Source organism: Pelodiscus sinensis, chromosome 3 (assembly GCF_049634645.1).
Source record: "Pelodiscus sinensis isolate JC-2024 chromosome 3, ASM4963464v1, whole genome shotgun sequence".
Lineage (NCBI taxonomy): Eukaryota > Metazoa > Chordata > Testudines > Trionychidae > Pelodiscus > Pelodiscus sinensis.
Genome location: NC_134713.1, coordinates 158,175,873 through 158,201,933, shown reverse-complemented (window position 1 = coordinate 158,201,933; position 26,061 = coordinate 158,175,873). Strand labels below are relative to the sequence as shown.

At 43.6% G+C, this 26,061-nt stretch overlaps 1 protein-coding gene across 6 annotated transcripts in view; it reads left to right on the top strand.

The window, feature by feature from the left end:
• Nucleotides 1-26,061, top strand: part of CDC42BPA (CDC42 binding protein kinase alpha) — a 329,094-nt gene that overhangs the window by 103,997 nt on the left and 199,036 nt on the right. For all 6 annotated transcript variants that reach the window (XM_075925322.1, XM_014570971.2, XM_006118059.3 and 3 more), the window contains exons 2-3: nucleotides 12,416-12,507; nucleotides 22,586-22,669. In XM_075925322.1, the coding sequence (XP_075781437.1) occupies nucleotides 12,416-12,507; nucleotides 22,586-22,669 (176 nt within the window). The remainder of the gene's footprint in view (nucleotides 1-12,415; nucleotides 12,508-22,585; nucleotides 22,670-26,061) is intronic.

Below are 26,061 nucleotides of genomic sequence, written 5' to 3'. Positions count from 1 at the left end.
GTTCTATTAGTTAGATAGTTAGGTTCTTTGTTTTTCTCCTTTCCCCCCTCTGGGGGTGAGGAATGCCAGGGCCGCAAGGCTTCAAGGCATGCGCTGACTGCGGGAAGTTTATGCCCAGAGGCGACCCACACGACAGTTGCCTTAAGTGCCTGGGTGAAGCTCATCTTGCAATTGCTTGCAAGATCTGTAAGTCTTTTAAGCCCCGCACGAGGAAAGAAAGAGTTTCCTGCTTAAAGCTTCTCCTCATGGAGACAGTGCTATAACCGGTGCCGCCGGAACAGCCTACGGTGCACAGTGCACCGGCTGCCACGCGTGAGGCCCCTCACCGGCACCGTGCGTCAGCGTCGAAGTCTCGGCACCAGTCTCATTCTCCCCCATCCAAGAGGGTGAAAAAGTCCCGCGGATGGTCCCAAGCAAAAAAGTCGGCCTCGGTCAGGCACAGCAGTGCCGGCTCACCGGTGCACACATCGCCTGTGGCGCACCGCAGTCGGCGGGGAGGCCCCGATAGCCCCGGTCGCCTCCCTTCGCACCGACCATCCACGCCGGACACTTTTGAAGCGGCGCAGAACCTCATTAGCCTCACGACCTCCCCCTCTGTTGTCGGTTGAGACGGAAGGGTCGAGATCCCCCTCGCTAGAGGCTCAAATGCTTACGACTTCGCCCAAGCATGGCCCAGGTCGGCATGCTAAGGCAACCCATGCGTCAGGACCACCCCATGTGGGGTCAGTACCGATCGCTACCACGGCACCATTCTCGATGCCGGTTCGCCAGTCCCGGTCAGTTTCGGGCCACGCTCGATCTTCGGTGCAGCTCAGCTCCTTGCCAGCCCCCCGCCTGGTGGTACTGGTGCCGTACCCCCGCAGCCATGTGGCGTTTACTCAGACGTCTCTCCCCTTCACGGCACCGGGCCTCCTGGAGTTGACGTCCGTCTCCGCGCCCTCACAAGCACTGGATTCAGCCCGATGGCAGTCGGCGGCTCCTACAGCACCGCCCCCGGTACCGGGCCTGGGTCCCCCGGTACCGTATGTGACGGCGGCGTCTTTCCCGGCACCGGGCGTAGGCACCCCGGTGCCGCAACTAACACTATCCACACTACCAGCACTGGGCCTGGGCACCCCAGTGCCGCAACTGCCGGCAACTACCCCACCAGTGCCGGGTCTGAGCACCCCGGTGCCGCAACTGCTGGCGACTACCCTACCGCCGCCATGGGTCCCCCGGTGCCACAACTCATCTGGCCTCGCCGTACTTACGTGGGCAAGCCAGAATCTATAGCAAGGTTTGCCCCGCACTCCTCTTCGGCTCCGCCTTGGCCGGAGTCCGATTATTCATCAGATTCCGACGCAACCTCTATTCGGTCAGGGTCCTCAGGAGCTTCCTCGTCCCACAGATCTCGGTCCCGGCACCGGCGGGACCGTCCTCAGCAAACTTGGCCTCCGCATCTGCAGTGGCCGTTCTGGACTCCCTGGGCCCACCATCAGCGGCAGGGCCCAGCGCCCCCTCCTGCCAATGTTGGTATGGCAGGAGTCTCCCTTTTTTCTAACCCGGTGGTTAAACGTTTTCTTACTGGCCTGGAAAAGCTGTACCCCTCGGTGAGGGCCCCGCTTCCCGCCTGGGACCTTAACGTGGTCCTCCACAGGCTTATGCTACCTCCCTTTGAACCGCTGGCCACGTGTTCCCTGCTGCACCTTTCATTAACGGTTGCTTTCATCATGGCCATTACATCGGCTCGAAGGGTGTCGGAACTAAGGGCGCTAACTGTAGACCCGCCCTACCTTGTTTTTTCCCATAACAATGTAAGGCTACGGCCTCATCCAGCCTTCCTCCCAAAGGTGGTATCACCATTCCACCTGTCCCAGGAGATTTATCTCCCGGTTTTTTCCCCAAAACCTCATGCCTCCTCTAAGGAGCGGATTCTGCACTCCCTGGATGCCAAGCGGGTGCTGGTGTTCTACATTGATAGGACCAAGCCGTTCCGTAAATCACAACAATTGTTTATTGCATTTGGGGACAGGGTGAAAGGGTCGCCTATTTCCACACAAAGGCTATCAAGATGGGTGGTGCAATGCATCACAGACTGCTATCACCTGGCTGGTAAAACCCCACCCAGGGTGAAGGCACACTCCACCAGGGCGCAGGCGTCCTCGGTGGCCTTTGGTGCCCAGGTACCGATCACAGAAATTTGCAGGGCAGCCACCTGGAAGGTGTGTTTGCAACATACTATGCGCTACCTCAGCAGGCCAGGGAGGATGCAAGGGTGGGCTCTGCAGTCCTTGAATCTGTGATGTAAATATGTAAATATGTTCCGGTTGTCTTTGTTCTTAAATGGTTCCTTATAAGTGTTGAACTGTTCAAATAAATCTGTTTATTGTTCACCTCACTTCATGACTCTGGTGGTATGACTGCTCCGACCCCTCCTCCGTGGGGTTAGCTTGGTAGTCACCTACTTCGAATGGACATGAGCAACCACTCGAAGAAGAAAAGAACGGTTACTTACCTGTAACTATTGTTCTTTGAGATGTGTTGCTCATGTCCATTCGACTCCCACCCTACCTCCCCTTCGTCGGAGTGTCCGGCAAGAAGGAACTGAGGTGGGGCAGCGCTGGCAGGGGTACTTATGCCCCGCCATGGCGGCGCCACTCCAGGGGGCGCCCTGCCGGTGCTACGGGTACCGCTAGGGAAAATGCTCCGGAAGACACGGTGCACGCGGTGCGCACACCTACTTCGAATGGACATGAGCAACACATCTCGAAGAACAACAGTTACTAGTAAGTAACCGTTCTTTTATGTTTGTTGTCCTTCTGTTGGTGGAGAGGCACTCTACAGTTTCCTGAGGGATGAATGTTTCATGTCCATGTAGATTTGCACTGATGTGGTTCCTTTGGGAGGGAATGGAAGATCATCATCTTCCAGAGTAAGATATAGTGTTCTAGCTCACCCAGGACTCAATGCTGGCAATTTGTGCAGGTTTCAGAGGTTACTCCAAGGAGTGGGATTCAGCCCTGGATAGCAGAGGTCAGGGCGAGCACCTCTTTCACTTTGTGTTTCATCTCAGTGGGCCACCAAGCCTGTCTGGATTTGGGCAGTACAACAAAAATTGCAGCATCACTGGAAAAGAGATTTCTCCCCCTGCTATCAGAAGGGGGATTTCCCCAGTCACTTTCTGGAGTAGGACCAAATAGAAAGCAGAATTCCCAAGGAGGCGATGTGACCCCATGTACCCCCCATTTGTGATCTCTGGGGGCCTAAAGGATTGTCTCTTTAAGTGTAGGAGGTCCCTCAGTAAATATAAAAAGTATCAGTCATGAATCTAGAATTTCTAAACTGTGGACTGACTTGACCAATTGTGTGTATGAAACTTCACTCCGAGGAGGCTGCTCTGTTGCTGTGGATTCTTCAAAATGTTTACACCTGACAGTCAGCATGACCTCCATCTCACTTGGGTTTATCTCACTCAGGCTTTGGGCAAGCTTGATTATAGTAGTACTGTTATATAAATAAGGTGTGAACAAATTGGAGAGAGTTCAGAGGATATCAGCAATAAGTTAAGAAAACCTGATCTGTGAGGAAAGGTTGAAAGAACTGGGCACATTTAGTCCAGAGAAGGAAAGGCAAAGAGGAACATGACGACAGTCTTCAAAATGTAAAAGGTTGTTATGAAGGGGACAGTGATCAGTTGTTCTCCATGTTCAACAAAGGCAGAACAAGAAGCAATGGGCATAGTTTGCAGCAAGAGAGATTTAGATTAGATATTAGGGATGTTAAAATGTGTTTAATCAAGTAAATATGTAACTGCTGAAAATTTCGAGGTGTACCGGTAGTTTGAATTAGAGAGCCTAATTCAAACTACCTACTCCGTGTCGCGTGTAGCCATGGGCACGGAGTCCGCACTAATGGGGATTTAAAAATGGTGTTGCCCGGCAAGATGCAAATGAAGCCCAGGATATTTAAATCCCAGGCTTCATTTGCAACTTCGAATGCCTACATTAGCCACCTAGTTCGAACTAGGGTGGCAGTGTAGACATACCCTGAGATAATATCCCTATTAGGTATTATGAAAAACTTTCTAATCAATAAGAGTAGGTAAGTAACCTAGAGGTTACCAAGGGGAGGTTGTTGAAGTCCCTGTCATTGGAGATTTTTAAGAACAGTTTAGACAAACATATCTCAGGGATAATCTAGATGTACTTAATCCTGCTTTACTATGTGGGTGTAGTTGACTAGATGATCCCTCAAGTTCCCTTCCAGCCCTATATTTGTATGATGCTGTGAATTGTGGATGATCTAGAAAGCTGTGGTATATTTTGGTATTAGAGCCCATGATGATCCATCAGTTTTCCTACAGGTTGTTTTCATCTTAATATATGGCTCTTCAAAACAAAACAGAATCTCCATCTGTTTGAAAAGCATCGCGCATTTCTCTGGTGCTAAATAAACAGGAATAGTATTAAACTAATGCACTTCTCTGTGAATACACCAAGCAGATTCATGGAATCTCTTGGTCTAATATTTCAATATTTCCTGTTTGCCTTTCTTTACCTGTGTAACCGGGTAGTCCATCAGGGGTCACGGGGAGCCCCCAGTTCGTGGGCCCCGGCCCCGCTCGGCCCCTGGCCGCCCCTGCTCCCGGCCTCTACCTCTCCGTTCCCATGGTCCACTCTCTGCGGTCGACTCCCAACGAGCTCGCCCGCCCCATTGGCCGCTTCGCTCGGAGCCCGGATCCTCAGGCCGCCACTCCCAACTGTCTGTCGGCTGACCGCCACCGCCAGTGGGTGTCTCTGCTCCGTCCCTCCTCTGTGAGTCGGCCGCCCGCGTCGGTTGCCTCTCGTCGGGCTCTGGGCACAGCACTGCCTCCGGCGGGGCTCCTCTCTGGTCCTGCGGAGGAGGCTGAGAGCAGAATCGTCTCTGCTCTCCCATGGCCTCCTCCCTCTCGTGCCCCTCCCTCCGCCCTTTTGAATTCCCTGCTCGGCGTCCTGCCGGTCCCCGTCCCTCCTGGGGTCGTCCCCAGACCCCTGGGTCCTAGCGCCCGTCGGCTATCACCCGGGTCGCCCGGCACCTGCGCGCAGCCTGCGCCGGTTTCCTCCGGCTCTGCAGGCTGCACCGCCGTGCCGGACTCCCAGCGCCAGCTGACCCTCCGCGCAGGGCGCGGGGCCTCGGCTTCCGAGGCGGGGAGTGCGGGGGTGAGTCCCCCCATCACACCCTGGAATGTTTTTATAGTTCCCTTTCTATTCGGGATGGAGACTGCATGGTGGTCAGGCTGGCTTGACAGATGAAAATTTGATTTAGTTTTTCTCTCTGCATCCCTGCTACTAAGCATATAGTTGCTACAGATGGAGCTTTGGTTCCAGTAAGATGTCTACTTACAGATTTGTATTGTTCCTCCTTTTTACTTTACCTCTTTGATCCCCAGAGGCATAACTGAAATGATAGAAAATAAGTCAGAGAGAAGAAGCATTTAACTAGAGGATGGCTAGAAGAAACAGACCTGCTAGGGATACATTGTTCAATAAGTCAAGGTATTTAAAACAGTTAATAGACAGGTTTCTGCTCCTGAGGATGAACGGTTAGATTGACTTTCCTTGTTATTTGTGATTGACTGACAGCAGAAGGTTTTCCTAGGTAGGGATATGTCTGAAAAGAATTGCTCTGGTTGAGTTTTAAGGATCACATAATTGTAGCTGGCTTTGTTTGGTTTTTGTTTTTAAAGAGCCTGGTTATATTTTATTGATGACTGTAGAAATTTACAGAGAAGGAAAGTAAGAAAAATCTTGAGGGCATACTAGTTAAAATTTAATAATACATATTACATATTCATTAATACATGCATATTTACATTTGTATATTTTGACATTTGGTCTTAGTTAAAAAGCATTCACTTTTTGAATCAGTGTCTATTTTATGTAAACAAGAATTGTTTAACTACCCTGGCCATTATTTTCCACAATCATGAAAATTTAAATTTATAACATTTGAAAAAAATGCTTAAAACTCTTAATTTTTGCACAACTGTGAAAATTTCAGCTGAAGAGAAGAAAGAAGCTTAAAAATAAACATTGATATTATTTACTGAAATTATAAACAAATAAAAATCAAATTCTGCAGCCTATCTACATCATATTTGGATCACAGCACAAAGGAGAAAACAGTGCTCTTTAAAAGAGGGGGAGGATAAAGTGGAAAAATCTATTACCCTATCTATTCCTATCACCAAGTGTAGGTACCAAAGGAACGTTGCATGCACAATCCTCTGCTCCCAAAAAACTTTCATCTTGCTGAATGACATGTATCACCCAAAGTAGTACTTGTCGAGGAGTACATATTCCAGCTCTTTCAGCTCTTTGAGGAGGGCTGAATGATTATCCCTAAGCCTATCATATTACCAATCGATTTAGCAAAGATGTCCCTTCAAGGGACGCAGTTAGAGATATTTTATTAAACCTTTGACCTTGCAGTTTGCTTCCTTTGAAATAACTCGTATGATCTTGTCAAACTAGTGGCATCAAATGTGCTCCCATCTCATAGTCAGGAGAGCAATGTGTGTGAAACTGCTGTCAGAAGATATACTTTCCAATATATTTGACCAGGCCCCATTTTCTGTACTTTAAATTATGTTGCCATAAAAACTGTAGATATATGTATAACAAACAATGTTAAAGACAAAGCACATTGATCTTTCTATAGTACATACCATTTAAAATAAATTGCCTAGAGGATTAATCTTTCTTGGACTACTAATTATCTTTTCTTCATGGAACCATTGGCCCATACATTGCTATGTCTGTTTCTTGAGATGATAAAGTAACCTCAAATGTTTACACAACTTCCACTAACATGACACCATGAATCACTATATACAGCCCAAACCTATTTTTGTCATGTTTTTACATGAATAGACCTAGTGATGTTTATTGTTTCAGTATCCCTATGGGAACTCTGGAAGGTTCCAAAATGCAATAATTAAAGAATGACAGGCCTCTTGTTACAATAAAAAGGGAACAATTGTTTTGTGGTTTAAACAGCTATGCTGGTGCTTGTTAACAAGATATTTAACCTCATACTCCAGCCAAGCTTCTAATGGTCAAAAAGCACATATACCATAAACTACTCCTTTTTTTACTCAGTCACTCGTCAACAAAAGCCCCACCCTTTCACAGGGTGGTTTTTATTTTTTGAAAAATATTTGAACAATGATACCAACAACTTTACATCAGTTACAATATTTCAGCTGACATAATGTAATACAGTTTATGCTTCACCAGTAAAGAATCATGTTTTGGTTTAAGTTCAATTATTCAAAAAATTGTTTAAGATATGAAAGTTTAAAGCAGAGTGGGTGGAAGATGTATACTGTCTACTGTATCCTTGGCTTTAGAAAACCTGGCAACAAGTTTAAACTCTGCAACCCCTGAAATAGTGAAGGCTACCAGAGGCCTGACTGTATTCTGGCAATGCAATGATGTGGCAACATTTTAGAAGTGCTACTTACTATGAATTCCTTAGTGCAGTGGAGTGCTTTGTAATAGGGGAAGGTGTTGTAATCCCCTTGGTTTAGAATCGTTTCATAATAAAAATGCACTGTGAGGATTTATTTAGCTAGCCATTAATACTGGGGGAATTCTGTGTAACTGCAGTGCATCGGAAGAAAAGCCTGCATCCTTACAGAAACCATTTTCTGCAGGGAAGAAAGAGAAGCTGCACCAGTCAGTTCCCTCTCACCCTTCCCAGCAGCTCAAACACATCTGTTCAGGCAGCTAGGGGGAGAAGTAAATCACTGGGGTGGGAAGTCTAGGGATGCACTGTCACCCAGAGACATTAGTCCCAGTTAGGTGCTGGAGGGAGAGAAGGACAGAGGAGTTGTTCTCCCTCCCCCTTCCCTGAATGGGGCAGATGGGGTAGTGTCAGATCAAGCCCAAGAATTTTTCCCTGGTTGCAGGAAGGTGTGTGTGTTTGAGTGCAAGGCGGTGGAACTCACTGTTTGGGGGAGGGTTGTGGGATTTGGTGTGCGGAGGTCCAAATGCATGGTGGTTGGGCAGACTGGGGGGAACAGCTCCCAAGGAGCCTGATGAGTTCCCCCTCACCAAGCTCACTCCGTATCAGGAGCCTCTGGCAACCAAAACCCCACCCACTGAACCTTCCAAAAACCCATTCTGACAAGCTTCATCTTCTGCCTCAGGAGTCCCACCCCCTCCCATTGAACCCCAATCAGCTGTACCCTGACCCTTCCACTCTCCTTCACTGAGCCATAACCACTTTCATCTCACCCCCCCACCTTGCAGAGTCCTATTTCCCCTGCACACAGAGCCCCACACCCAAGCCTCTGTGCACCCAGATTTCTTCCCCACCCCTCAAAGACACTTCCACCAAGCTGCGTACACCCAGTTTGTGCCACACAAAACTCTGGTACTCTTGAGGAAATTCTGCACCAAAAAAATACAATTCTGCAGAGTTCTGCATATTTTAATTGTCAAAATAAACCAAATACAAGGGGTGGGAGACTCTGGGCTGGAGCAGTCTAGCCAGCCCCTTTTAATCTGCTTGGTGATTCTGTCTCTTCTGTATGGTTTTGAGATGCATTCCCCACACATCCCATTCCCCACACATCCCATTTTCCTGGGACAACCAAATCCTGACCTTGCTTTAAGTCATAAGAGGAAGCTGTATACTGAATTTGGTGATCCTAGCTCTTACCGTTGACGAATTCTTAGATAGACTCTCTCTCAAATACATAGTACATAATATAGTTTGTATATACGAGAAAAGTCTACCAAAGTCCCACTGACCTCCTAACTGTTCCATTACTAAATGCAATCACGGTTTGTAGTCACTGTTTTGGTAGACTTTGATTTAATCATTTGATTGCTTGAACATACTGTAGGGCAGCAGTCCCCAAACTGGAGAGTACATCCCCCAGCAGTTACCCAATATTGGGTGTGGTAGGGTCTGGAACAGCTCTCGTAGTGGGCTGGGAGGGAGTGCCTCCCAGCTCTGTTTTGTCCCAGTCGCTAGCCTTGTACCCTGAGTTCCCATTCCCCAGGAGCTGTGGCTTTAATTCCAGCCCTGGTTTGAGGGGGTACAGAGGAATATGGACAGAGGTAAGGGGGGGCATAACCCTGAAAAGTTGGGGGACCATTGCTGTAGACCAAATCCCCTTGTCTTCAAATATTCTTATTTACTTCATTTGGACTACCTGGCTGGCAGAGTAAGAAAAGCAAGTTCTTCTTCAAATGGTGTCCCCATGGGTGCTCCACTGTCGGTGTCGGGCTGGTCCCGGTGCCACAGATCGGAGACTTGTCAGCAGTTGTCCACCGGACCGTGCATGCGCGTTGGGCACCTCATGCCTTTCATGCCATTTCTGTAGCGCGTGGTCCGGATCCCGTCAGTTCCTCCTAACCATCCTCAATCGCAGATGGAGTGAGCTCCCTCTTTCATTTCTCAATTCCTGTCAGAATAGAAATAGAGTAGTTAGTTAGTCAGTTTTTTCTTGTAAATAGTTCCTAATCCTAGTTTGTTCAGACATTAATTTATATATATATATATATATATATATATATATATATATATATATATATATATATATAAACAAATAAACAAACAAACAAAGTAGTGAAGACCAGAACAAACTGCTATTATGCCTGGTTTGCTGGGTTTCAAGAAATGTGGTGCCTGTTGTGACCCAGTGCCTGCCTTGGATGACCACTCCCGCTGCATTCGCTGTTTGGGAGAGTGCCATATACCGCAGAAATGTCCTCATTGCTCGAAGCTGACCGCTGACGAGGTGTAACGGTAGTTCGAATTAGCCTAATTTGAACTACCTACTCCGTACCGCGTGTAGCCGTGGGCACGGAATCCGAACTACTGGGGATTTAAAAATGGTGGCGCCCGGCAAGATGCAAATGAAGCCTGGGATATTTAAATCCCGGGCTTCATTTGCAACTTCGATTGACTACATTAACCACCCTAGTTCGAACTAGGGTGGTAGTGTAGACATACCCTTAGATATTGTGTACTTGATTAGTTGTGTAACCGCATGAAATCTTAGCAGTTACATGACTATTCAGTAGTCCCCAGGGCGGGGCTGGCAGCCAGTACTCTCCAATTTTGCTCCTGGGAAGTCCCTGCTATTCCGTGCTGCTGTCTCTCTATCAGGTTGCCTCTCCCGACTGCCCCACCTCACTGCCTCTGTAGGAGGCAGCATATGAGGGGCAGGTGGGTCAGTGGAACCAGCACACACAGGGAGCCTGCTTGAAAGCCAGCTTCCTTGTGGGTATTGGCTACAGCCTGTCTCCCTCAGCCTCTGCCCTGCTGCCTCTCTATCAGAGGCAGGAGTGCCGGGGCAGAGAGGCAGGCTGATCTGGTACTCTTGGGGAATCTGCTTAAAGCCAGCTCCTCACAGGCACCAGCTTCCACTCCCTTCCCCCTCTTGCTGCCTCTGATACAGAGTGGGGGAGGGGAAATTGTTGACAGGAATAACCAGTAAGTTCAGGCTTATAGGTTAATCGTGTAATCAACTACATGTTGACATCCTTATGCTGAACCAGAGAATTTGTGTAACCACAGGAGGTCAGTATTATCTAGTACCATTACCAACCCTTCCACTGCTCACTGGGTTCTTAGAAGACATGTAGGGGTAAATTAGAGCTAAATAACAGCACAAAACACTGAAAGCCGGATTGGTGGCTATAAACAAGCTTTATGGGACCATGGGAAACTTGGCCACACCCATAAGTGAACATCTGGTTTACTGAAATCATGCCAGATCAGAGAGTGCCAGACTAGAAAGGTTCAATCTGTACTCTATCTAAACTGCAAAGGAAGTAATCCAAATATATAGGATCCCCTCTGCTCATGGATTTAGGGGACAAACAGTCTGGCCTGTTATCTGTCAAGAAGTTGAGTTAGATTTCTATATGTCTTTCAGAAGAGTTAATTCTAACACAAGAATGCCAAAAAAAAAAGTTTCCCTGAATCTTCTTTGTATTAATGTTGTGTTCAGTTTTAAAGGGGCAATGCAAAATTCTAAACATGAGTTTTAGAATATAACTAAAGGCAGACATAACTTAATATAGTCATTTTTATTTACTTCATTCTCATGGCAACGTTTATAATGCCTTTGGATAGTCCTAGGTGCTGTTACATAATTAAAATTTGTAAAATTATAAATGCAATCTACATAATACATGAGGCTTGATGAATGGTATTTAAATAGATATGTTTATCCCTGCTCATATGCTCTTAGTCATTTGGGATCTAAAAAGTTTTAAAAGATTTATTTCTAAAACATTTCAGTTCATCTAATTTATATCGGCATCAAACGTAATGCATGTATTGTCATCCTGGATTCAAATTTTCTTTTGCTAGTCTGCTGTTTTATAATAAACTTAATTCTGGTAAAATACATAAAATATTTATAAACACTAGAATTACTGGTCTGTGAAATGTTTGTACAAGTTTGTTCACCACATTCAAATAAAATATAATTTCATTCAAGAGTAAAAATATATGGCTTAGAAAAATAATTTTCTGCCCCGGGCAGATTCCTGGAATCAGCTGCTGATCTGTTTCAGTAGCGGCTGAATCGGGGACCCCTGGGGCAGAGCAGCTGGGGTCCTGCCGAGTTGGTCCCGCAGCGCCGTCCTTTGGCGCTGCGGGACCAACCTGGCAGCACTTCAGCTGCTCTGCCCCAGGCGTCCCCAAGAGTAGCTGGGGTGCTGCCCGGTTGGTCCCGCAGCCCCGAGGGGCAGCGCTATGAGACCAACCTGGCAGCACCCCAGCTGCTCTGCTCCCGGCTTCCCCGATTCAGCTGCTGGTCAGTTTCAGCAGCAGCTGAATGGGGGAAGCCTGTCCCGATGCCCCAGCACTTCCGGGTTCCTGAAGGTGCCGGACCATCAGGAGTCCCGGAGCATTGGATGCCGGACTAATGGAGTTTTACTGTATACACCTTCATGAAACAGTGGTATCAGTCCAACACCTTTTCATCAGCACTTTAATTTTCCTTAGAGTAATATATTGGTCATTAATATTGAGCTGGTGTAGAAGTTAGCATATTTCTTCCAAGAGTGAAATCATAACTTTACCATACTGTACTTTCACAACCAGAGATTCCAATCTATAACACTTACAAGCCTATTATGTTGAAAATCATTGTGTGCATTTATAAGTATAATAATAGAAGGATATAGGCAGCTTGATTCTATTTGTAAAAAGTATGTGCTCCATAAATTTCTTCTCAGAGCAGACAGAAAGTTTGACATAGCTCTTATTGGTCATTAGTTTCAGCTTCATATTTTGTAATATTACTTTAGGGAATAGACATATATGCACAAAATGTTCTGTTATTTTCAGTGTTCTTATAACTTAATATTTTGTATTATTAATGTTACCTGTTTTTTTTAGTGATTGATATTTTCCTTTATTTCAGCCAAATCTTTTACATCTAAGGTAAAACAGATGCGATTACATAAAGAAGACTTTGAAATCTTGAAGGTGATTGGTCGAGGAGCCTTTGGAGAAGTAAGTTTTTTTTGGAATGTTGAATGTATTACAGACAATCTTTTGCAGTCAGAAACTATTGGTACCAAGATATTGAAATATAAGTTATCTAGAAATACACAGAAATAGTAGAAACAAAAAACTGGACTATGTAGCACTTTAAAGACTAACAAGATGGTTTAATAGGTGATGAGCTTTCGTGGGCCAGACCCACTTCCTCAGATCAAATAGTGGAAGAAAATTGTCACAACCATATATACCAAAGGATACAATTAAAAAAATGAACACATATGAAAAAGACAAATCAAATTTCAGAACAGAAGAGGGATTGGGCGGGGAGGATGTAAATAGTACACAGAAATAGTACTAAGTGAACTTGTAAGGATATTTCGCAAAACATTTCAATTTCCACGTATCTGCATTGGTCCAAAAATAAATTCTGATCACTTCCACTCAAGGCAGTTCATATTTGGATACAGAAGTAGTTATTGCCAGCCTGCAGACAGTTTTCCAAAGGCCATATCTGTGAAAGTGTGCACATATATTTCATAATGTTTGATAAAGATGCAGGCGGATGCCCAGAAGCTCATTGTAAAAATGAATATTAAGGCCACTAATTCAAGTGTCTCATGTGATGCAGAAGATTTCAAAGATAGAGAATTTACAGGGTAGGGAATATTTGCTTTTTGCACTTATATAGCACTTTTTATCGGAAAATTGAAAGAAATTTATAAAGTTGGGTAAAATGTTATTCCCATTCTGCATATGGGGAAACTAAGCACAGAAAGGTTAAGTGACTTGAAAAAAATTGCATATAAAGTCAACTGGTCTTTTGTTTGACATTTTGTTTAGCAAAGGTTTTGAGTTTTCTAGATAGAAACAGTCATGTGGCCTCCAGGATGGTCTTAGAAGTGTATCACAAAAGATGGAAATATTTGTGGTTCATGTTCTCTTTTATTCAGAATAGATATCTGTGACTTATTTAATTTTTATAGCATCCAATTTAATTCCAACATTGTGGGTACACGAACTATTCCCTTTCTGTTCTTCCCTTTTTGCTTCCAGTTTTGAATGGTTATTTAATAATATTTCCATCCTTGTTGTTCTAAAACTATACCAGACTTTTGTCATACTGCATTTGGTAACACATACAATGGAGTTGTAAAGCTTTAATTTTCTGCTCCTGTTCATCTAACAGCTTAGATCATAGAGATTCCCTCTGAAGTTTGAACTTTCCAGAAAGGGTGACCAGGAACTGAAAAGCCTGCAGAAATCAGAGACTGAAATTGACAAGTTGAAGGAACCTTAGCTTTCAGCCTCTGTTTTTAAAGATCATTATGCGAACATGTCTCATACTTTCCACACACCAATAAGCAGTGCACATGCAGAATGGGTAGTTTTGTGAGTGAACAAAGTATTGAATGGTTTTGACAGCCTAATGCATTAAAGATAGGACTTCAAGGTAAAAATCCTCTACAGAATATATTCCTTATTGCCTTGGAAAAAAAATCTTAGGCAATAGAAAGCCAATGTTTTTAAGACAGGATTTGAGAGGAATATTCCTGTTGTCCATGGAATTTAAGGATTTTTGGAATATTATGTGATTTGGGGTCTGTATGATGGCTCATCTGGAGGACATATGCCATATTTATGCAGCAGGAGAAGAAGCTGTTTCAAGGACATTTATTTTCTTTCATGAGTAAGAATTAGGCTACGTTTGTCTAGAGTCATGGAAGGCTGAGTTTCTGTAGCTGCTACTAAAGGAATTGTAATTTTTACTTTAACGTTGGCCCCTTCTATTGCTGTCATCACCTCTATACACTTGTTTAAAATATGAGAACCATCACATAACAGATGCACATTACAGTGCTACCAGGAGCAAGTATATTATGTTTATCTCTTCTCTTGTTCCATTGGTATTTGTTAAAGGAACTGAGGTGTGTATTCTCTGCAAACTGTTCTCAAGACCATATTAAGGATGTGATAATGTATTCGTGTAAATGGCTAACTGATGAGCCAGATACAGAGGCAGCAGCCCAGGGGAGAGCAGGCGGGAGCCAGTACACGTGGGGAGTCTGAGGCAGTCGCACGAGGGGGGCCAGGTAGCTCCACGGGAGATGGCATGATCCAGCTCTGGGGACCCCCGTGTATAAATGTGTAAAAATTCAGCGATTTCATGTTTACACGAATGAACTTTTTTTTAAAACATTCCTAGACCATATGTATGGAAGCCTAAATCCTCTCCTACGCAGGTTGTCTTTTTGAGAATCAAGGAATTTTGCATTGGAGCCCGTTCAAAGCCGGTGGTGTATTCCTCTCCACTTCTGAAGACCTAAAAAGTGTTTCAGCCCTGTACGGCTTTGCATCCAAGGAGATATCAGGAGCTGTATTCAGTTTTCTCTTTGTAGTCACCTTCTAGCTTGGTGCATAGAAAGTAATATCTTGCAGAAGAAAAATTATCAAGAGGAATCCCTCTTTTCAGATTCTCACCTCTGCTCTCTTCTGCTCCCTTCTGCTCCTGCTTCAGTTGACCATCCCCTTCAGCTCATAGAAATCTCTCCTTTTGGTTCCGCTCTGCTGTTGCTGCTGAAGTTGCACGTGAATCTGAGCAGTGATGAAATGTTTGTCCTTGACCTCTGCCTCCAAGAAGGATGTGTGTGTGTTTCTTTACGCCTTGCCTAGAAACACCACATTCACCTGTGGTTTGTGGGGACATATTTAAAACCTAAAATGACTGACCCTGGCGATAGCATGGTGCATAATGTTGCATACACAGTTCCATTCAAGTTTGAATTACATACAGCACAGCTTAATTTATCTGAGTGTTTTTTATTAAGAAATTGAGAATAACTTGTTTTCTTGTGTTCAATCCATATTTGTGACCCCAGTTGTACTAGGCTGTTAGGTGGAAAAATTGTTGCCTCTTGAATCTGTGTCAGGCTCCCAGACAGGTAGCCAAAGCTCATCCAAACCAATTGCTTATTTAGCTGATGTGGTTAAGACACATCAATTTCATAGCCAACAGTACACAAGGGAGTGATGTGGTCAGCGTGTCTGAGTGGCTTTGACTGCCTTAACCCAAGGGAGCAGATAGCCATTTTTGCAGCTAAGTGGATTAACGGTGGCCTCTCACTGTGAGATCTACTAAGAATTGAACACACGATCTTTCAGGATTGTAGTTAAGCATCTTAACTGCTCTGCTAGTGCTCTGCAAAAGTAGAAATATGAAAACCTGCAGAGCTTCTGCAGGAAGCTCTTTGTTGTGAATGAAGCCACAATGAAAGCATAATTTTCCCCACCCTCATTTACTGTCAGCTTTAGGTAGTAATACAGCGATTCTGCATGCTCTAGACCAGTTTTTCTCAACCTTTTTTTAAATAAAGTACCCCTTTTTCCAATAATAATAATAATCAGGGCTCGCCGAACCGCAGCGAGCCCCGCTCGCCAGCTGCGCTGTCCGGCGATCTGGGCATGCGCAAATCGTTCTGCGCAGGCACAGATCGCCCAAACCTGACTCTTCCAGGTTACAATCTACTCGCCACGGTCGAGTAGATTGTATTATTTGTCGAGCCCTGATAATAAGTACCGTCAGTACTTAGTTTTCAGACACACACATTTTTTTTCTAACATTGCAACAAATTTGTTTAAACAACTCTATCATAGCCAGGTGGGCGAGTAAATTTTTGGGTGTAAAAAGTACAAAAATAATAAAGCTCTATAAAATTTAAAACAAAAATTCAGTTTTCTCCAATTTTCAGTTGTGTTGACATGCCCCCCAGACTTCTCTCAAGTACTCCTAAGGGTACTCGTTCCACTAGTTGAGAAACACTGTTCTAGACCGAGGTGGGCAATAAGTGTCCAGGCTGGGCCACAACTTCCCACAGGTCCTATTAACTGGGAACAATGAACCGTGGCCAGTGTGAACTGAGAACAGACATACTTGCAGATGCTCAGATAAATGAAGTGCCCGGTGGCCTGCCTGAGGCTAACCCTGGCAAACTACATCTGGCCTGTGGGTCACTTATTATCCACCTCTATTCTAGACTTTTTTATTGTTTAAAAATATAATTTTGCCTTAAAATAATACCATCAACCTTTTAAATTCTTAATACCTGTCTTTCATAAAGGGCCAGCTAACTCCATGCCATGTTTCTGAAGAACAATGTATAAAAGAATCTTTTTAAAAGACTTTGGAATTTGTCTTTTTTAAAATATTTTGGCCTTTAGTAACTAGCTATGCTGAATATAAAATAGATTTATTACCTACCGAAAGATAAATTTTAAGTGATTGTAAGTAACAGCAAACAGGACAAAATAGATTACCATAAGAAATAAAGCAAGACCACAATCTAAGTTCTGTTAACTGGATAGGATTTGAGTCAAGCAGTGTCTCACCCTGGTAGGTAGTATAAATAGTCCACCAAACTTCCATATACAGACAGGCTTCCTCCTTTCCCATCTGGGACCAGCACTTCCCCCAGTTCAGTCTTTATCCCTCGGTCTTTCCAGGAGTTCTCTTGTGTGGGAAGCGAGGCCCTAGTGATGATGTAATTTCTCCCTTTTATAGCTTCTTCCATATAGCTGGAAAGATCTTTTGCTATGAGCTGAGCCAAACAGTTCCTACTGTGTAGTGCTATCTCTGAAAGGTTTCCAATATTAACAAATCCTGGTGTAATCCTTGTGAGCATTTGTATAGTAACTCCTCACTTAACGTTGCCCTGATTTATATTATTGCATTGTTATATTACTTATCTATTAGACCTCATGCTTGTTTAAAGTTGCGCAATACTCCCTTATAATGTCATTTGGCCTCCTGCTTTGTCTACTACTTGCATGATTTTCTGGAAAAGCAGTTTGTCTTGTGGGGACTTGGGATCAGGATGGGCCAGCAGCCCACCCTTCACATCAGCTCCCCTATGTTCCTTGTGAAATAATGTATGCGGCTGGGCAGCTGCCCACAATACTTCTGCTCCCACTTTCCCCCACTGCCATGATGATCCTTGTCCTCTGCATTAGAGCTGCTCACGGGAGCCCCCTGCTTGCTGTGCAGGGAGCGGTATGTGAAGAAGAACGCTGATGACAGGTTGTTTTCCCTACCCCCTGATTGAGCCCCCCAACTCCACAAAGCCATCTCCACAAAGCATGTCTGTTGTAGTTCCTCCCTCCTGCCTCAGTCTATGTTGCCTTATAGAGTGTGAAGCTACATTAACAATGTTAGCCCATGACAACTCAGCCCAGTGCTAGCTCATCATTTAGTAGAAAACATTCCTTGTGAAATATTCCACCCTCTGACTCCATGACTTCAACCAAGCTTCACAATCATCATTGCTGTGTACAGTTGTAAATTGTTTAAAACTTATACTGTATATGTTTATTACTGGTCTTTTGTCTGCTGAAAAAAATCCCCTCATTTTTATTAATTCTTATGGGGAAATTGAATTTGCTTAACATTGTTTTGCCTAAAGTTGCATTTTTCAGAACCCTAAGTACAATGTTAAGCTAGAGTTACTGTATCTTTCTCAATGGGCCATAAATGTTGTTTGACCTTTTTATTATTGTACTTTGGAAAGGCTGCTTGTGGAGGTTCTCAAGTTCACAGCATGTTTCAGTGGCACGTACCTAGCAAAACTTCACATACAATAACACATACAATTTAACAGGATATTAATATTTAATAGATAAAGCCTTTTACAATGACACCTCACAAGGCATACTTTATACAAAACATATCATCATTATATCACCAATGGTGAATATGGAGTGTAGACTGTCTTTTTGGGGCACTGTGTTACAGGCCTGTGTTATGAAGCAGCTCAGTCTAGATGATCATAATGATCCCTTCTCGCTTTTAAAGTTCTAAACACATTTTTAAAAATGTGTTGGCAAGTTATCAACAATCCCTAAGGTTGGTCACAACTAGTTAACATGTTTTTAAACATAAACTCTGTTTAAAATTGAGCTAGTCAAAACATGGTTAGCCAACACATTTTAAAAAAACAACCCTTTATAGACTAACAAAACATGTATATGGTATCATGAGCTTTCATGGGCACAGCCCACTTCTTCGGGTGACCAGAGTTTTGAGTTTAGGATGTGCAGACCCAAAATAAATAGGGGAGAAAGGCGTGGGAGAAAGGAAGAAGGGTAGGAAACAAGGAGCAGAGGGTATGGAAATAACAAAGGGAAAAACAGGAAGGCAGAACTGGGGATTTGTGATCACCTGAAGATTGGGTAGTTAACCTTCTACATGTTTTGTTAGTCTATAAAGTCCTGCCAGACCATTTATTGTTTTTTAAGTTTATCCTGTACAGACTAACTCTGCTACCCCTGATGTTTTTAAAATACATTTTTCTACTAGACATGGTCAATCTGTACCAAGCAACGTTACAACCTTTATTTTGTGTAAACCTTCTACCAGGATCTCTGGATAAAACTTTTTCTGTGTATATCAGGTAGAAAAAGTCTCGTTTAAATCTGTGTTGTCTGTGGAGAATAATTTCCTATGGTATATTGTATTTTGTGTTGTCTGTCTAGCTACTTGGCAAGCTCTTTAGACTGAAGAGAGAGTTTGTATTATGCAAGGAACACAACAAGGAACACACAATATTGCTACTTAAATAATAATAAAAAAGGCTACTAATGTGTAATCAACGTGTTAAAGAAAATTTTGAAACCTTATAGACAAGTATGTGTGCATGTGTGTTTATGGAGAGAATATATAATATATACACATATACAAGGGGCCTTTTTTGATCTGCTATCCTAAAATAATGTTTTGAGCTGTCAAAGAAGAACAAAGTGATAGTCACGTCCCTCTAGTCATCCTAAAATGACAGTTCTTGAAACTTATTAAAACTGGACATTTGAAGTTTTTTTTTAATGTATTTATTTTTCCTGTGAGCAGCCCACTGAAAAATGTTTGGTATGTGCTGACATAAACATTTTGGTTTTAGTTGGATTTTATTTTCTCTTTCATTCTTCCAACAATTTTACATATTTCCCACAAACTGTACAGCAATGTTCTCTGGCATACTGTCAAACTGCTGCTGCCATTCATTAGCTAGGCTTCCTCTCTTTACACTATATATAGACATGTATATTTTTGTTCATGTATTTTTTAACAGAAGCTGCTAAAAAACTGAAACTGACCTGTTGTTTCTCAGATCAGCTAGGGGAAAGATCAATTTACATGAAATGGTTGGGATTTTCAGAGGAATCTAAGGGAGGTAGGTGCCCAAGTTCCATTACAAGTCAATGTGATTTGGGGACCTAACTTTTTAGCCCTCCTTGAAAATTGTAACCAACATGCTCAGGCCTTTTGGTCATGGGATGAGTGCCTTGGATAATTAACAGCCACTTCCAACACTATGGGCCAATTTGGAAACAACTAACTCCCTTTAGAAAGTCTGAAAAATCCACCTACTACTTTACTAGAAACCAATCAGAAGGGTTCCCTGGTAAACAAAGGAATTTAACTTTTTAATTATGCAGAATTTAACCTCTTCTTAAAACAAAACCCCTTCAAATCCTTATAGTTACAAAGATCATCTTCCAAATACGAAGCAAATGTCTTCTGGAGTGAGACATCCAACTCCACTTCTCTTTGGCACTGTTCATAGATTTCTTAATCCACAACAGTGAAACTGAAACTAAAAAGTTTCAGCACTGCTATTTAGTACTGTGGGACAGCTATGAAATTGACAAGAAATCTAAATGTTTTTCAGTACAGGCAGTCCCCGGGTTACATGGATCCGACTTACATTGGATCCCTACTTACAAACGGGGTGAGGCAACCCCGCACTAGCTGCTTCCCCCCCCAGCAGACCAGAGAGACGCGAAGCTAGCGCCCCCCCCAGCAGACCAGGGAGACGCAGAGCAGCTTTTCTCAGCAGACACCTCAGCTTGAGAATAAAGGACTGAGGGAAGTGAGGTGTGGGAGAATAAAACTGAGCTCTGGAGAAATGTTTGGCTAGAGTTTCCCCTACAATATGTACCAGTTCCGACTTACATACAAATTCAACTTAAGAACAAACCTACAGTCCCTATCTTGTACGTAACCCGGGGACTGCCTGTACTAACTTTGAGCAAGTCCTGAGCAATCCCAAGTCTAGATCTAAAAGTCTTTTTTATGAATATGAATCTAAACTGAAGTCTGTGGTGAATTTTTAATCACTGTCAACTGAAGGCTGGAAGTTTTTCTAAAAACTGCTGTGCTTCAAACAAGAATTATTTTGCGGAAGTTCTATGGCTATTTATGCAGGATACCAGAAGAGGGGGTCACAGTGGTCCCTTCTGATGTTAGAATCAATAAATTTTTGAATGAATATGTGTATGGGAACCTAGAATTGTATGTCTGACATTTATTGGGAATCTCCTTTAAAAAATTCAGTTTGCAAACTAGTTTTAACAGCTAGGTCAGATACCCTTGTGTGTTCGCCTTTTTAATTTCTTCTTGGATTGCATTTTATTTTCACAAGGGGTGGGATGTGATGGAGGTCAGGGCTGATTAATGTACCACAACACCCCTGGGAATTAATCGCTGTTCTACCCAGTTTATAGTTTAGTGAAAGAGTGAGTGTGTTTCTGTTTTAGACATCTGTAAGGATTGTAAATGGAGTTCAACATGCACCTTTACTAGCTTGATTAAACTATTTCAGCTGATGGCACCTTTGAAGAAGGATTGAAAGAAGCCTTGCGTAACTCTTTTTGATCAAGCTGTCAGCATCTGTTCCATTTTCTTTACTGTTGTTACTTCTCTGGCACATAGCCAGGTTGTGAAGTATGAAAATGACGAAGAGAGTATAGTGTTCAACCATACATATATGTTGTCACTGCCTGCAGGTAAAGATGATGTTAATCTGTGTGACAGCACCCTGGTCTACAACTAAAACACAAAACAGTCTTTTTTCTCCTTAGGATTTGCAAGTATGCCTTTCTTTGCAGGAGAAAGGAAGTTGGGGTTCATTGATATATGGATTTTAAAATGTATGAAGTACTGAACTTTTTTAATTTTAAAGATTAATTTTGTGGCTGAGTCACAATACTGTAGGCTGGGAGTCCTGGGTTCCGTTGTTAGCTCTGCTTCAGGCTGCCTTTGTTTTTGTGTCTTATTTGAACTAGAGAACTCAGGGTTGTTCCTATTATGTCAGTATTGTGAAAACAGGAAAAAATAACTGTGTTTTGTATAAGCTTCCCCACCTCCCAGGGGCCATGCCTCTTTATTGATACAATCCTGGCTTTAGATTAGATATAAAATGATAAAATCCTCAGGACAAGGACTTTGGGTTTATTCTCGTGTAAATTGCTAAATGTGTGTATGATGCCTAATGTAAAAGTTCAATAAGAATCATAACATCTCTAAGTTTTCCCATCCATAAAATGGGAATAATAGTTCCCCAGTTCACGATGGTGTAAAAGAGATCTCAATGAAAACCTGACATGTAAAATAGCACAGGAGTGCAGAGCATTATGCTTAATTATTTTTATTTCTTATTATTCCCCCTGTTCTTTGAAATGTATCTGGAAGATTTATCCTGTAGTAAATGTCTAGTACACAATTGGTTGAATAACTTGACATTCTAATGTTTCTTAGTTTTGGGACCTGACTACTACATTACCTAGATCTCGTTCTTTTATGCTGCAGCCACTATTTAGTTCCGTGATAGAAGAGAGTGGGTTCAATAACTAGTCCAAGCTTTGGGAACATATCCAGCGGCATATCATAGTTATACGATAGAAGGGAAAGGAAGTACTATACTGGAAGTACTATACTATAATGTCCTCTTTAAACCATGTTAAGCTAGAAAAATATAGAAGTATATACTTTTCAGTAATGGAGTTTTAAGGTGAATTTAAGAACTTTTACAGAATAAATATCCTAAACAGCTGTCAAATTACTTTTTATGGTTAGTGTGATGATGAATACTTGGTATGGCATCATGTACACAGAGTGAAGTTATTAAATCATAGGGCTCAAAATCCTATCACAACAAGAATAAATTAAAGCAGCTCAGCCATCTATATATTTCCGAATGAGGATTATTCTAGCAACCACTTATTTTCCTGTTTTAGGTTTTTTTATCTGCACTTTGTTTTCCAGGTTGCAGTAGTAAAACTGAAAAATGCAGATAAGGTATTTGCCATGAAGATACTGAATAAATGGGAGATGCTGAAGCGAGCTGAGGTAAGACTACAGAAGTATTTTATTTTTCATATACTCTTTTGTGAGGAATTTATTCAGTTATTCTTTTTTCATTATTAATGATTTTTTATAAAGAAACAAGCAATAAAAATCCAAAAAGGTGGTTGATTAACAGCTTGTGTATGTTACCAGAAACCTCATTTTCCAAGCATATCCAATATGTGCAATTATACAACCTTATACAGATGTAACATAATAGTGTTGGAATATCAAAAAATGAAAAGACGCAAATAAAAAAGGGGGAGAGTACGGGGGGGGGGGGGGAGTAGAAAGAGTAGGTGCAAAGGAACCCTGAGATTTTTCTGTACATTATTTATTCAAATATATCAAGAATCAGGTTCCAAATTTCTTCTAATTCATATAATTGCTCTCAACCCCAATAAGATATTCTTTCTTTCGTTGATAACTCAGAGAGGTCTGAATATTACTGCTCTATTCTGGGCATAAGTCTACTCCTCCACTAAATTTTGAACCAAAATCTTTGTGGTGGAGATAAAAACCAGCATGTAGGTGTGTAACCTGGGACTATAGGTTTGGTTGCAGAACCCAACATCTTATTACATTGTTGAATCCACCTGTTTCCACAGATGCAGAGGTCTTGGACAGTCCCATAGCGTACACACCCAAGTTCCTATTGTTTATAACAACTTCAACAAACATTAGGTACAAGGCCCCTAGCTCGTGCAACTTGTTCAGTCAATACATTTTGAATAAAATCTTTTTTGCTGTGTCAGCATAAACTGAGATCTACACAAGCATTTTTTAACGTACTTTTAGGGGCTCTGATAATTCCTCTTTCTACACTTTCACAAAGAACTCCAGACCCCCAGAGTTCCTCCTCATTAGTACAGCATACACAGTAGACATGGGGAATGTATGAAGCATTCCAGTGGTTCTTAATAGCTTAGAGGCCTCTGGCAGTCCTAGGGCATCAAGACTAAACTAGTAAGTTGGCTTCAGTTGTTAGGATTAGTCACACCACTAAAGATGGCAGGTCATATTATTGCTTTAATTTTAGAAATCTGCATCATACCCTTGTTTTGTCCAGTTGGTCCAGAGTTTTTTCCCCAATTTTTCAAGTCTAGATAGAGGTTTGAGGAGCACAACAAGGATGAAAATAGGGGCCTCTTAGCTAGGACAGCACAGATCCTTTGCACAGCCACTGCTGCAGGCACCCTGTTTTTCTCCACCAGACAGAAAGAGAAACTCAGCAGACCTGCAGGGGGAGTTGGATGCATTAATACTTGTTTAGTGTACACCAATGGTTCTCTCTGGCTCAAGCTCAGCTCCCCTCCCCTTCCACCTTCTCTCCCTCCCTTCCTTTCCCCATAGCAAGGAGCCCACGCTGGCGCTCCAGCCTCGTTTCCCTCCTTCCCCTTCCCCTTCCCCTGCGAGGTTGGAGCGCCAGAGCTGGCTTCCTTCTGTGTGGGGGGGGGGAGAAGCCCCGAGACTCCCCATTGGATCTGGCTTGTGGGGAACCAGCAGAGACAGAAGTGTCTCCGTGCACTGCTGTTCCCCCCCACTCCCCAGCAGGTGTCTGCCCTTCTGCTTCACCCCAGAATCACCTGGCACCTGCACCTTCCCTTAGCCCTGCATCCTCCTGGTGCCTCCTCCTTCCCTTACTGCCCCTGCCCCCTTTGCCCTCTTTTTACCTGATACTCACCCCCTCACCACTCTCTGCCCCCGTTCCCCTCATGCCCCTCTGTGCCCTCACACATGACGCTCCATCCCCAACTTTCTCATGGCCACCCCTTCTTTCAAGACTTCTCCCAGCACTTCCCCCCTCGCCCCCAATGCCCTTCCCCTCTCCTCTCCCAGCATCACCCTTTCCCTCATTGTCTGCAGTTGCCCCCCTGCCATTTGTCTCTCCGCCACACTGTGTCTTGGTGCCTTCACTTCCCCCTCCGCCCAAGCCCCTTCTCCTTCCATCCCTCCCCCTCTGCCCTAAGCCCCTTCCCCCTCCTCCCCCCGCCTCCGCCCCAACCCCTTTCCCCTCCCCCCACCTCTGCCCAAGCCTCTTTCCCCTCCCCCACCCCTCACCTCCGCCCAAGCCCCTTCCCTTCCCCCGCTGCCACTGCACAAGTCGGTTCCCTATGTTCTGCCTTCCACGTTGCGGGGACGGAGTCCGCACTCAGGGCCAAACCCAGAGCCAGCCAGGCCCCGCAACGTGCCTCCCACGAGTTTCAAAAACCTCCCCGCCCACCAGCAACACTGCACAAGGCAGCAGCAGCCGGCAACGGGAGCAGCGCTGAGCCGCGCATGGCAGGGACAATCCAGGGTCGAGGGGGGCGCTGTGGGGGCAGGGTGGGAGAACGTGCGGGGGGAAGTAAGGGGGACCGGGGCCTGCTCCAGGCAGAGCCAAGGAGAGACCCAGCTCCACATATTGGTGGAGCGAGGCCCCAGCTCTGTAACTTGCCTGCACTTCTGGGTGCAGGGGCGCGGGGCCCCCTTAGGCGCGGGGCTCGATTAGGCCGAATCGGCTTAAGGCCAGCCCTGCACCTTATCTCCACCTTGCTCCTGTACCCTCCCTTACTCCTGCGCCCTCGCCCTGCTCAGACCCTGCATTACTTGGTGCTGTTGAGATCATACTTCTGAGCATCACACAGTAGGAAAGATGTGGACAAATTGGGAAGAGTCCAGATGAGAACAACAAAAATAAATTTAGAAAACCTGACCAGTAAAGAAAGATTAAAGACATTGGCAAGTTTAGTCTTGAGAAGAGAAGACTGAGGAAGGACCTGATAAGTCTTCAAATATGTCAAGCCAGGACAAAAAATAATAGTCTTAATCTGCATCAAGGGAGATTTATTAGATATTAGGGAAAAAGTGTAATAATAAGAGGTAGTTAATGTATGGAATAGGCTTCCAAGGGGCATTGTGGAATCCCAATAATTGGAAGCTTTTAAAAACAGGCCAGACAAACCACCTATTGGGGGACGTTCTAGGTTTACATGGTCCTACCAGAGCACAAGGGGCTGGACATGATAACTTTTCTAGGTCCTTCAAGTTTTACATTTCTTTGATTTTATTATGTGTTATTTTAATGTGGTACCGTTTACATAAAACATACAGAAGCCATAAATCAATAATTGGTCTTAATTTTTCTTTGGAAATAGTGTCTAAGAAACTCAATGGATTTCCCATTAGTCCTGATTATTAACCATTGTCTTAGAATGTTGCAAGTCAGCAGAATATAAACATCAAGATCAAAACAAACCAGATGAATTCTATCATTTGTATAACTTTATACTGCATTTCATTCTAGAACTTTAAAACAAGCTTTTGGTGCTGTCTAATATGAGATTAAGTGTTGTAGACCATTTTAGTGCTAAAAATCCAATACAGTAAAACTCCAATAGTCCGGCATCCAATAG